This window comes from Suncus etruscus, chromosome 4, assembly GCF_024139225.1.
Source record: "Suncus etruscus isolate mSunEtr1 chromosome 4, mSunEtr1.pri.cur, whole genome shotgun sequence".
Taxonomy (NCBI): domain Eukaryota; kingdom Metazoa; phylum Chordata; class Mammalia; order Eulipotyphla; family Soricidae; genus Suncus; species Suncus etruscus.
Genome location: NC_064851.1, coordinates 183,968 through 197,823, shown reverse-complemented (window position 1 = coordinate 197,823; position 13,856 = coordinate 183,968). Strand labels below are relative to the sequence as shown.

Here is a 13,856-nt window from a genome sequence, read left to right as displayed (position 1 = left end):
ACCTGCGCTTGGTTCTTTGAGTCCCTCCTGCCCAAACAGATCTTGTTTAATGTTCTTAAAACAAACAAGAACCAAAGAAAGGTTTCTGTTTTGTTTTCCTTTGGATCCCACCCAGTAGTGCTCAGGGCTTACTCCTAATTTCATGCCTAGGGATCACTCCTAGTAGGCTTAGGAGGCCCAGTGTGATGCTAGTATTGAACTTGGGCTGGCCAGGTGTAAAGCACTGTCCTAACTGAAGTCCCATTACCTGGCCCAAACTAAAGTAATCATGTAGAGTTAATGTGCTAACCTTATTGCTGAAATTGATCACATCTGTACATTTCATGCCATATTGTATAGCTGTTAATATCAGATCAATAAAGTGTGATTTTTTATTTAAATATTTTAATACGCTTTGATTTTATTAGAATTAAGTACTTTCTTTCCAAAAAATATACCAATAAGTGAAAAGCCACAGGCTGTAAGGGTCAGCTATATAAAGGTGTTCCCACAAGTCAACAGTAAAACGGACAAGCGAACTGGTTTAAACAGGCATTTTCTCTAAAGACGACCTTTGGTCAATAATCCCAAGAAAAAGACATTGACCAGACTGATGATGGTCAGTAAAACACAGATTCAAAAATCATTACAGAAACTCCAAAAATCTCAATGTAGCTAAAAAGGAGTGACAGGCCTTGCTGATTGTGCTATTGAAAGTTTTACTGCCGTATCACTTTCTTGCTGCCTCACCTATGAACGATTGACTGACCATTAAGGAATATTTAAATATGGTCAGTAATGAAGTTGGAAAGTTAGTGAGCAGACCCGGGAGATGGTTTTGTGGCTAACAGCTCCTATGATTAAAGTTAGGTCCTAAGTCTGACCCCCGGGTGTCCCCAAGGAACTGAGTGTGGGCGCGTGCTGTGAGGCTCCGAGCACACTCACAGTATGCACACATGGGACTAAAAGCATGACCCCAGCAAGGGTGTGTGTGTGCACATGTGAGCAATGGACACGCACGTGTACACACGAGTTTGTGTGTGCACGGGTGTGAGCACAAGTGCCCTCTGGCCTATACTCCACCAAACTGTTGAGTACCAGGAAAGGTGTGCAACTCTCAAGTGTACTGAACAGTACCTTCTCATCTGAGAGTTCCCTATTACCTACTCCCAGCAATGGCTCTGACTCATTGTAAAGGGTGTAGATCTGATTTACAACGAAAGGGAAAGAACATGGCCATTCTAAGGATAATCTACTGCCCTGTGAGATGAAAGCAGTAACACATGGCAGCCTCTGAGGCTGAGAGGCCTGTCCTGGCAACACTGCTCTGAGAAAGCCTGTTGAGTGAAGGAGGAAAGGCACAGAATGAAGCCAAAGCGGAGGGCCTGCAAGTCAAGGGGTCCAGACCAGAGCAGAGCAGGTGCGCCCTCTGGAGGCCTTTCCCTTTTATGACTAGAGGTACTGGAGCCCTCTTCAGACCTGCCACCCAGAATCTCAGTTTACTTTTTTATATGTTTACCCTACTCAGCAGTTCTGTGTGGTCATACCTATGCTGCTGGCAAGTGCCCTTCTACCCTCTATGACAGAAAGTTGTCAATGGGTAAAATGACAACCTAAAGGCCTACTTCTATTCTAAAAATAAAAAAACACAAACCAGAGAAAACCTGTACCTGAACATAGTTATTTGTAGCTTTGTGGGGCATGTGTGTGCATGTATGTGCGTGGATGTGTGTCCCTAGATTCAGGCTTACTCTTGTGTGTTCAGGGATCACTCCAGGAGGGATGCAGGGTATCGTATGATGTGCTGGGCATTGAATCTGGGTTGGTTGCCAAGCAAGTGTCTTAGCTGCTCTGCTGTACTATAGCTCTGGCCCCTTAGTTCCTCTTATACTGGGAATAAGAAAAGGTCATGTCTTGTCATTAAGCAGAGACAACAACTGAGAGACCAACGTGTGAGAGTTAAGACAGAGACAATGCTTGGGAGATGGTAGAGAACTGTCTGAGGTGCCCAGAGAGGCCACAGCAAACTGGGGGTGCCACCTGGAACCAAGCAGGCAGCACCAGTGCAGAGACATGGAGAAACATATGGTCCATTTTGTTTACTTTTTTGGCCACACCTGGCAGTGCTCAGGATTTACTCCTGGCTCTATGCTCAAGGATTATTCCTGGAGGTTTGGAGAACCCCTGGGTCAGCCACATGTAAGGGAAATACCCACTGTACCATCACTCTGCCCTCATAGCTAATTCCTGAAGCAGCGTTTATAATAGTGAAAAATTCTCTACTAAAAACATTTGTTATCAAAATGACAGAACACCAAAAATAAAATGCTATAGACTCAAAAAGTACTTTTTAAGGTTAAAATGTACACTAGTAGAACAACAGAACACTTGCGTTGTATCCCCAGTATCACAGGAGTAAGAAGAATCTGCATAGATTCTATTTCTTGACACAGAATCCACCCAATGTGATAAGGGACCATCAGCTCCTGAGAGAACCAACCCAACATGTTTGGGGGGACCATCTCTTGACAGACATTTTCAAACTGGGCTGAGGCAGCACTGCTCAGAACCATCACCCAGAGTTGAGTCTGAGAAGATGGACAGGCATGGAGTACCTCAGTGGAGTATTATTCCAATTGTGTGTAGATACAGAGGATGAGGATACTAAAAACTTGCAGAGCTTTATTTATTTAAATTTTGGGGTGGTATTTGGACAACACCTATCAGTGTTAAGGGCTTCCTCCTGGCTCTGCACTATAAGATCATTCCTGATGGGACTCAAGACACCAAGAGATGAAGAGGATCAAACCTGGGTTGGCTGTGTGCAAGGTCAGCACCCTATGCACTGTACTACTGCTTTTGCCCCTGGCAGACTAAAGCAAGACACTTTCTTCCAGATACTGTGTTTTTACTGTTTTTCCTGAGGTACTGTGAGGTATTGGAACCTGGTTTATTATCCAAATGTCTGGTTAACTCTTGGGCAATTATTGCTTGAATCGTTTTTAATTTTTGGTGGGTTTTTGGGTCACACCCAGCAGCGCTCAGGGGTTACTCCTGGCTCTGTGCTCAGAAATCGCTCCTGGCAGGCTCAGGGGAACCTATGGGATGCTGGGAATTGATTCGAGGTCCAACTTGGGTTGGCTGCGTGCAAGGTAAACGCCCTACCGCTGTGCTATCTCTCCAGCCCCAGATTCTTTTTTTTCCCCCCCCTCTTTCAAGTATTGTTTAATAATACTGATGTTGGGGGCCGGAGCAATAGCACAGAGGGTAGGGAGTTTGCCTTGCATGTAGCCAACCCAGGTTTGATCCCTGGCATCCCATAGGGTCACCTGAGCCTGCTATGAATGATTTCTGAGCAGAGAGCCAGAAGAACCCCTAAGCACCGCCACCTGTGGTCCAGAAACAAACAAAAAAAAAATGCTGATGTTGGATTGGAGGTTGTGCAGCATTGAGTTATCAATCACTTCTCTTCCCTGGAGTGTCATACTAGCCTAAGCTTCCCCCACATCCCTTCAGTTATTAAGCGGTTAGTTCATTCGCATACTGTCCACAGTTACTGTGCTTCATATGTAAACTTTGGTCAGAGAAATTTGTATAATTTGCTGTAACATCCAAATTCTGACACCCTCATATTTAAAGTAGATGTAGGTCAAGGCAATGGCCACATGCTAATCTGGAGTTGCGTTGTGCATTTATGGGACTAGGGGGGATTCATGAAGATAACCTATAAATAAACAAACTGGGAATAGGGAAAAAGCTCAAAGGACTGAGATCTAGGTTTTTTCCCCCAGGCCTGCAGAACCCAGAGCATACAGAGAACTATTGGGAGCCCTGAGCAACATGCCAGTAGTATAGTCCCTGAGCACCGCCTGTGGTCTCCAAACTCAGCAAAACCTCCGAGCATTCAGAAAAACCTAAGCCCCAGTATCTGTTAATAAGAAGCAAAGATGGAAGGCCGGAGCGGTGCTGTGAGTGGTAGGGCGTTTGCCTTGCACGCGCTGACCTAAGACAGGGCGGTTTGATCCCCCGGCGTCCCATATGGTCCCCGAAGCCAGGAGCAACTCCAGGGTCACCGGGTGTGGCCCCAAAACAAAACAAAACAAACAAACAAAAAGAAGCAAAGATGGAAAAGAAAGTACATCTAAGGCATTTGGGAGATATGACTGTAGGGAACGTCTGATCCATCCTTGCCCCTGGAGGCAGACATGAGGAGGCTATGTATGGAAGCCTGGGGACCAACACCTGGACCTGCTAGGGAGCGTGGACCTCCTCACTCAGGCATAAGGTTGGTTGTTCTCCCAGAGAACAAACTCATCTTCACTCCTGCCAGCCGTTCCTCCATTCACTCCTCCGGTCAGTGGCTCGCGCCAAAAGCGTCTTCCTCATCTTCCTCCGACAGCCTCGGTCCCATCGCTTACTTCCCTACCTCCATCCAGTGTCCCCTTTCCGATCCAGTGGTCCCCTGCAGATCCCGTCTCCCCTTCCGCGGCCCTCTGACTTGATGCCCCTCCTCCGGCCCGCACGACCCCGCCTGCCTCCCACCCGGGCTTCCCACCTACTTGGACTTGCCCACAGCGCTGTCCCCCAGGCAGATGATCTTCACCGTGTCCTCCGCGTCGTATCGCTCTTGGTCCAGCCCGTGTGCTGTGGCTTTCCGCGTGGCCATGGGCTGCAGCGGGGCTCTGCGCGGGCCGCGGCGTCTCGTCCAGCCTGGGAAGGTGCCGAGGCCGCAGTGAGCGGCGCAAGGCCCGCCCGTCCTCCCCGGGGACGCGGCTCCCCGCCCGGCAGCGTCTGAGCCTCTCCGGCACGCCCGTGCGAGCCGCCACCCCGGGCCCCTCTGGCCTGGAGCGACCGGCCGCGCCGCCCCGAGTCGTCCCGAGAGCCGCGCCGGGGGCCCCGGCTCGGCCTTCCCCCGCGCCCGCCTCCCCCGGCCGGCGCCCGGCGCCCCGCGGCCGCCCGCTCACTCGGGCCGTGCCCCGCCCAGCGCAGGCGGCTCTCCCGCGTCCCCGCAGCTGCTACGCGACGCGCCAGGACCCGCCGCCAGGGCTGCCCGCCGCGCCCGGAGGACCCCGCCGCCGAGCGAGCGAGGGCTGGCTGCCGAGCGCCGGGCGGGCGCGGGAGGGCGCGCCTGCGCAGTGGCTGCGCTGCGGCGGCCGGCCTCGGGCTGGCTCGCCTCCGCTGCGGAGCTGGCGGCCGGCCTCGCGTGCCCCGGCTCGGCGTGGGGCGGGTGGCTGGGCCCAGGGCCCCGGTCCCCGGTCCCCGGGGCGCCCGGCACTGCCTCGGCCTCGGCCTCGGCCTCCACTGTGCGCTTCTACGCCCGGCGATTCCGGTTTTTGTTTCTGCAAGGGCCATTCCTGCTGTCGTCCGTCCAGCCGCTTCCCCTTGGTCCCTGCTTTGTCATTGACGCTCTCTCTCTCTCTCTCTCTCTCTCTCTCTCTCTCTCTCTCTCTCTCTCTCTCTCTCTCTCTCTCTCTCTCTCTCTCTCTCTCTCTCTCTCTCTCCTCTCTCTCTCTCTCTCTCTCTCTCTCTCTCTCTCTCTCTCTCCTCTCTCTCTCTCAAAATTCTCCTTAAATCTCTCTCACTCTCTCTTCTCTCCTCAAATCTCTCTCCTTCAATCTCTCTCCTCTCCTTAAAGCTCCTCCTCTCTTCTCTCTTAAGTCTCTCTCACTCTCTCCCCTCAAATCTCATTTTAAATCTCTCTCCTCTCTCCTTAAAACTCCTCTCTTCTCCTTCAATCTCTCTCCTCTCCTTAAGTCTCTCTCTTCTCCTTCAATCTCTCTCCTCTCCTTAAGTCTCTCTCTTCTCCTTCAATCTCTCCTTAAGTCTCTCTCTTCAATCTTTCTCCTCTCCCCTTACATTTCTCTCCTCTCCTTCAATCTCTCTCCTCTCCCCTTACATTTCTCTCCTCTCCTTAAAACTCCTCTCTTCTATCCTTAAATCTCATTCTCCTCTCTCTCTCCTCTCCTCTCCTCTCCTCTCCTCTCCTCTCCTCTCCTCTCCTCTCCTCTCCTCTCCTCTCCTCTCCTCTCCTCTCCTCTCCTCAAATCTCTCTCCTTAAAACTCCTCTCTTCTCTCTCCTCCTTAAATCACTCTCCTCTTTCTCCTTCAATCTCTTTCTCCTCTCTCCTTAAACCCCTCTCTCCTTAAATCCCCCCCCCTTCAGAGGCGCTTTAAGGGTCCAAGACTTCCACCTGAGAGCAGGCCTCCAGTCAACGACCCCCAAGTCACGATTCCACTCAGATTATATAGATGTTCAGCGTCAATCTTGACCCACTCAGTTATTTTCCTTTTGACACCTGCTACATTTCAAAGAATACATATTCCCTTCCAGTGGGTCCCACTTAATGTCAAAATTCACATAGCCTGATTCCATGGTAACAGACACTGACGTAAGTGTCCCTTTTTATCTATATCTCCCATCCTACACCCACAACGGATGTCCTGGCCATCTGGTCCCAACCGATGATCTCCCTTCCTCTCCAACTCTTATCTCAAGGTCACATTCCTATAGCTAACAAAGCGAGTATACACAGCTAATAAGCAGTTTAGCAAAAAGTAGAAACTTTCATGGGGAAAACAGAAATCTCAGAAACCCACACCTCTCTCTTTCCTCTCTCTTATTTCCCTTCACTTCTGTGTTTTCCAAAAGTGGTGGTTTCCAACTATTATTGTCCTAATACCATGTATCTATATTAACTGTACTGCCTACACATAATTTTTATTATATTTTGGCATAATATTAATTTTTTGTTTCTCACTATGAGTGATATCATTCTATCTCTGTCTTTCCTTTTCTCCCCCCTCTCTGATTTCAGTCATCATGGCACTGTCCCTGACTGTCTATATATGTAAGAGCAAATTTTCTGCCTGTAAAAAAAATTAATAAATCATCGTAAAAGTCGCCTATTATTCTTTTCTTTATTTGTACTTCAAATTTTTTGTTGTTATTTTTGGGCCATGCCTGGAGGCCTTTAGGAGTTACACTTGGCTCTGTGCTCACATCTTTCCTGGCAGGCCCGGAGGACCAAACCCGGGTTGGCCACATGCAAGGCAAAAGCTCCACAGTGCTATCATTCTGACCTGATAGCTCATTTTCTGTCTCTACTCAAGTTTTCTGTTTGTTTCCATATCCCTGGTATTTCTAGTTTTTCTGCACTGAACATAAAGATGGCAAATGGCTTTTGTGATTTCAATAAGATGTGATTGGATATTTTGACATAAAGAATAGCAACAGTATTTGATGCCATGCGATGGTCAAATATCTGTCAAAAGTCTGAAGAAAGGAGCATTTCCTCAGTAGTCTCCTGGATGGCCTAGGAAAGCTATCGCAGAGTATTAGTATTAAAATGTAGAGTTGTTCTGGTGAGTTGAGCATCCAGGTCAAGGCTATAGGGCAAAGCTGCATTGAAAGCCTTGTGAAATGTTTTCTTTTCCAAAGCAGCATGTTCAGTGAGCGAAGAGAGATGTACTGCATGGAGAAGTATGGGTTCAAGTTTAGTTGGCTTGTAGCACTGTATACTGATTGAGCAGAGACTGTGTTGAAAGGTGTTTAGTGTGTCCTCATGGTGTGTCCCCATGTTGAAGGGAGTTTGGTGTGTCCCTATGTGTAGCATCGTGTTTTAAGTCATTGTTGGTGTTTGCAAGGCCAGGAAGTAGTGTATAAAGAATAAGTTCTGTGTGTAGGTCAGGCAGGAGTGTTTGTTCATTGATTGTGGAGCTTGTAGTGATTCGTGAGCAGCATTTGTCATGTGTCCCTCTAAAAGACTGAAAAGATACTTAAGCAAGCAAGTGAAATGGTAATATGAATACAGCATGTTAAAATGACAAGAGTTTGTGATTTTCATTTGAACATAAAGGCTAATGTGCATGTTAGTTTTTGTAGTTGTTTGTTGTTTGTTGGTGTGTGAGACTTTGGTTTGGTGATGGGCTAGTGGTTTTTCAAGCCTTTATCAATTGTGTTTGCAAGCTCAAGGCATTCGTGGAAATGGCTTATGGTTGGTGTGATTTCTGGTTGAGCAATTGGTATTTGTCCCCCCCTCCAGGCTAAGTGATGGGAAGTGAAAAGGTTACTTTTCTGTATAAGGTAAGAGTTTGAATCTAGCACTAGAAATGATGTGGATACACCATATAATGCAAATAAATAAAATAAATATGCTTAAATATGACTGAAATGCAAATTTATACTAATTATTGACTTTGCAGGGTACTCCTAACTCGCACCCCACACACAATGCCTCCCTCTCAAGGAAGCAAAGTATTGTCTTCTCCCCTGGCCTCCCCTTGGGGGTTTACTCCCTATAGGTGGGACCCCACTAAGGTGAGGTGGATTCCTCTTGAGTTCACCCCTGGCAGTTTACCAGGGTAAACTCTTGGTGGAATTAGCCCACCACTTAGGATACTGGTAATTGAACCCAGGTCCTTCAGCCTGGAAGGCAAGCACTTTACTGGCAGTGCTATCACTAACCTACTTGATCCACTTGAGTGCAGGGAATCTCCTCATTGAATCGCTCTGGGCTCAATGAACCCCACCTGCAATTGATTCCTGCTCTTCAGTGCCAGGACTACCCAGGCCCAGTACTTCCAACCTGTTGCAAGTCAGCCCCTGAAGAGATTGACTGATGGAGGGATGGAGGATGAGGCCTTACTCCTCCAGCTCGGACCACATGCCTGTTATCCTGTTCAGACTGCGGTTCTGAGGTGAATGTGGTGGGAAGAAAGCCAATAGGCAGTCAGGCTTCCAAAGAAAACAACTTTTTATTCTGTGAAGAGGCCGAAGCCAAAAGGCCTAAGACTAGGCCCCAGGAAACAAGCTTCTCGCCTTCCACAGACCCTTGTTTTTATCCCCCAGAATCAGGTACCACCCAATGGTGGGAGCAGAATCAGGTACCACCTAGGGTGGGAGCAGAATGCCAGGTCACACCCTAGGGTAGGGCACAATCACCGATCAGGGTAGGGTCAGTAACATAAAATCCCATTAAAATGTTTACATACACAATAATTCCCCCATTTGTTTTTAGTAAACAAACAATATTGTCTACAATTATTAAAGGAAAAACTAGTCAAATAAAAGAGTGGCTCTTTGCATAAGTGCATCACAGGAAAATGTAAAGAAAAACTTCTAACCTAAACACAGGGTGTCTAAAACCGAAAACATGTATCAAGGAATCAACTACAAGCTCCTGAGAAGATAAATCTACGATGTACATAGATCCTTCGAAGAGACGCCAGAAAGGTTGAGTAGCAGGCGGGAAGAAGCACCTTTTCTTTATTTGTTGTTGTTGTTGGTTTTTGGTATTTGATTTTTGGGTCACACCTGGCAGCGCTCAGGAGTTACTCCTGCCCCATGCTCAGAAATCGCTCCTGGCAGCCTCGAGGGACCATATGGGATGTCGGGATTTGAATCACTGTTCTTTTGCGTCTAAGGCAAATGCCTTAACTGCTGTGCTATCTCTCCAGCCCCTTTTCCATTCAAGTCCACATAGACCAGAAAGCCCATTTTTGAGGGCATTGAACTAGGCCTTTATTTCGGAGGAAGAGGCACATACACCCCCTGCACAGTGGGGAGTCACTGCAATGATGATCAATAGGTATCTGAACTTAATCCAAGTTCTTAATCCAGGCTGAAGTCCATATGATATCCGAAATTGATGTACCAATATGGTCGATTATTTATAGATGGGAACTTAAGTCACAAACCAAAACAAAATGTTTAAGGCAGAGACCCTCCCTGTGTAAATAAACAACTTGAGGGCCCATCCAAAATGGATAGAACCTCCTATAAACCTAGTACTTTGCCTATGATGCGCCAACGCAAAAACCCTGAGAACAGACAAAAATATCATTTAGGAAATTATAGACAACAATATCTAACCCACTAACCTAAAGTCAAGAAAGCAAAACCCTAATGTAATACAACATCAATTCCTAAGATTAAAAACTAAAATATGAAAACATTAATTACAATAGTCAAAAGAAGTGTAGTACCAAATAGAAATTCAAAGGATTACAATTACAAGAAAAATACAAAAGGTGAAATTTCTAGATTCCAACACCAATCTGTAAAGATGAGGGGTCTGGAATTCCGAAAAGACCGGCAAAAGACACTTGATGGGTCTGGAAAAGTGGGTTGAAGCCTGGTACAAAAGATAACATCAAGCTGAATGAAGAAGGAAGGCCAGTACAGTCATCCATGTGTTGGGGCATCCCCAAGTGTTACAGCATTACCATCATGAGTTGGTTGGGCTTCTGCATTTCCTTTGGGATCAGTGCAATCTTGGGGTAGCCATTGTAGAAATGTCAACAATAGCACTGTGTATGTGGATGGAAAACCAGAAATTCAGATAGCACAGTTTAACTGGGATCTAGAGACTGTGGGTCTTATCCATGAATCTTTTCTTTTTTTTTTTTTTTTTTTTTTTTTTTTTTTTTTTTTTTTTTTTTTTTTTTTTTTTTTTGGTTTTTGGGTCACACCCGGCAGTGCTCAGGGGTTACTCCTGGCTCTATGCTCAGAAATCGCTCCTGGCAGGCACGGGGGACCATATGGGACGCCGGGATTTGAACCACGGACCTTCTGCATGAAAGGCAAACACCTTACCTCCATGCTATCTCTCCGGCCCCCCATGAATCTTTTCTGTGGGGTTACATTGTGATGCAAATTCGAGGTGGCTTCATTTCCAACAAGGTTGCATCAAACATGGTACAAAACTCCAACCAACAGTCACGGATTTCTTCCTCGGGCCTAGATCAGGAGGCTTGTAATTGTGGTTGAAGGAGATGAGTTGCACATGTGAAGAGAATCCTGAAAATTTTTTTTCTATACTTTTTCCCGTGATGCACTTATGCAAACAGCCACTCTTTTACAATTGCTTAGTTATTCTTTTTACAATTAAAAATATTATTTATTTCTGTACATTATTATTGTTTATTGTTTCTTTACAAAAAAAAGGGGGAATTGTAGCATATGAAAAAGTTTCCATAAGATGATTCTTGGAATTGTATATAAAAGTGTTTCCTTAGGATTGTTCTGTGACTTTTGCCCCACCTAACCCTTCCAGGTGGGGCGCTGTGGAGTTGGGAATAAATAGCTTGAGGGACAGGAGTGAGGGGTCCTTCTGTGAAAAGCTGCTGGCTGCAGGAGGATTCTCTAGCTCTCCTGGCCCGAACTTTTAAACCCTATTGTTCTTGTCTGTGTGGATTATTATTTGCTGAGGATAAATATTACCAAGGTCTTCCCCCGAAAGGGGACAAGGGAATGGGAAGTAATTTCTCATTCTGGGGACTGTTCTTGGATTCACAAATACCCAGCAAAGTTAACAGCGAAGAAACATTGCAGCATCCTTAGCAGGTCTGTTGAATGCTGGTTTATACAAGATTTCAGAAATAAGATATAGAGAAAACTGGGGCCGGTGAGGTGGCGCTAGAGGTAAGATGTCTGCCTTGCAAGCGCTAGCCAAGGAACAAACCACGGTTCAATCCCCGGCATACCATATGGTCCCCCCAAGCCAGGGGCGATTTCTGATTGCTTAGCCAGAAGTAACCCCTGAGCATCAAATGGGTATGGCCCCCCCCAAAAAAAGATATAGAGAAAACTATAAGTAAACAAATGAAATTTTGATAAGTTAGATAATTTGAATATTGAAAAAGAGAAATAAATGTAAAAGAGAAAATTATTAAAGAGAGAAATTGCAATAAAATAAAAAATTAATTTATTATACAGATTAAACATATTTAGACACAGATACAGAGATAATAAGGAAAATTGATTTATTATATATAGAAAAAAGAGATTTAGACGTAGAAAAAAGACAAAAGAATTGAGCAAAGGAGATTTTTTTATGTAGAAATAAAAGTTAGACACAGAGACATATACAAAGAAAAAATTTAAATAGAGAACATTTGCTCTTTATATAAAACCGAAGTGAAAAACTCTGATAATCCCACTAATGTCCCCTATCAGCAGAAAGCAGCTAGAAAGAACAGTCACCCCTTTACCTTTAAAGAATTGGAGCTTTTCACTTGTTTAGGCTAGGCATAGGTTTGATAAAAAAGTTACAATGTAATGTTTTGTTCCTTAAACGCTTTAAAAATAATTTTATCTTACCACCAGGTTTTTTTTTTTTTGGGGGGGGTGGGGAGGTCACACTCCTGGCTCTACACTTAGAAATCGCTCCTGGCAGGCTCAGGGGACCACATGAAATGCTGGGATTACTTCCATGCTACCTCTCCAGCCCCTTAGCACCATTTTTATAAACATGTTTGTAGTTGGGTTTCAGTCATAAAATGTATACTCCCCTTCACCAGTACAACCCCAGTGCTAGGGATATACCCTAGGAACACAAAAACAATACCAAAATTCTCTCTGCATGCCTATATTCTTTGCAGTGCTATTCATAATGGCCAGAATCTGGAAACAACACATACCAGACAACAGGTGAGTGGCTAAAGAAACTGGTACATATACACAATGGAATGCTATGCAGCCATCAGAAAAAATGAAGTCATGAAATTTTCCTATACCTGGACAGATATGGAAACTATTATGCTGAGTGAATTAAGCCAGAGCATGCAAGATAGACACAGAATAGTCTCTCTCATCTGTGGGATTTAAGAAAAAAAAAAGACAGTATGTCAATAATACCCAGAGACAATAGAGATGAGGACTGGAAGGACTGGCCCACAATATGAAGCTTATCACAAAGAGTGGCCAGTGTAGTTAGAGAAATAACAACTATCATGACTATTGAAATATATATTACTTATAGACTCCTGGATGGTTGTGGATGATGGTGAAATAGATGTGAGGCCTTCCTCTGCCAGCCTGGGCAGGAAATGATCCTCAGGCAGTCAGATTTTAGGAGACATCAGCTTTATTAAGGCCCCAGCCACCATGTGTGGCTCCTAAGATTAAGCCTTTTCAGCAGGCTCTACAAGCCACCCTGAACTTAAACCTGAATCTGCCATTTCTCCATCCTGTCTGCCTCCCCAGAAGCTTCCTCTGAATCTCCTTTATCCCCCTTTTATCCCCCTGAGGCAACCCCTTTGTCTTCCAAAGACCCTTCCCAGAAATGGGCAGGTCTTATTATCAGGTAAGTTTACACTGGAAGATGGGGGATGGAGTGACAATGGCAATAGTAGTGAGTGAGAGAAATAGGATGCCTATCTCAAAGACAGGTAAGGAGTGAGGAGCTGTAGGCATCTTGTGTCTCAGCAATTCTAGTGGGACGGAGTCCTTCACGTAGGAAAATGGGTAACACGAGCGGTCGAATATGAAATATGAAATAATGATACCACACACAGTGTATGTGGGGTCAACACATTTCTGACAGGAGTGCGACAAATTTAATCTTTAAGCAAGGGAGTATATAAAGGGTAAGGAGACAGTCATATCATGAAAGGAATGCCCACATTTGTTTCTTTCAAAGTAAAGGCACTATTAATGTACATTGTTTGATTTTAAAACAAATACACGGGGCTGGAGAGATAGCATGGAGGTAAGGGCATTTGCCTTGCATACAGAGGTCGATGGTTCAAATCCTGGCATCCCATTTGGTCCCCTGAGCCTGCCAGGAGTGATTTCTGAGCATAGAGCCAGGAGTAACCCCTGAGTGCAGCTGGTTGTGACCCAAAAACAAAAACAAAAAACAAATACGCATAGCTTTAGGTGGTTTGTAACCTTAGAATAGAATAGGTTTCAGTTAGGAGCCAGAATATAAAAGGAAGGCTAATTTCTTACCTATCAAAGTAGGTCCTGGCCCTAGTTGTCATTACTGATGTAAATGAAGGGATAGCAGGAATCCTGGTTTTCTTCCTAATAACAAATATCCTTAACCTGAGGGAAAAGTATTCCTATGATCTGGTAATAGAAAGAGATAAAACTT

At 45.4% G+C, this 13,856-nt stretch overlaps 1 protein-coding gene across 1 annotated transcript in view; it reads right to left on the bottom strand.

Moving 5' to 3' along the window:
• Nucleotides 1-4,645, bottom strand: part of RABL2B (RAB, member of RAS oncogene family like 2B) — a 15,438-nt gene extending 10,793 nt beyond the window's left edge. Inside the window, exon 1 of the mRNA XM_049771488.1 lies at nucleotides 4,539-4,645. Within this exon, the coding sequence (XP_049627445.1) occupies nucleotides 4,539-4,645 (107 nt within the window). The remainder of the gene's footprint in view (nucleotides 1-4,538) is intronic.
• Between the last annotated feature and the right edge of the window lie 9,211 nt (nucleotides 4,646-13,856).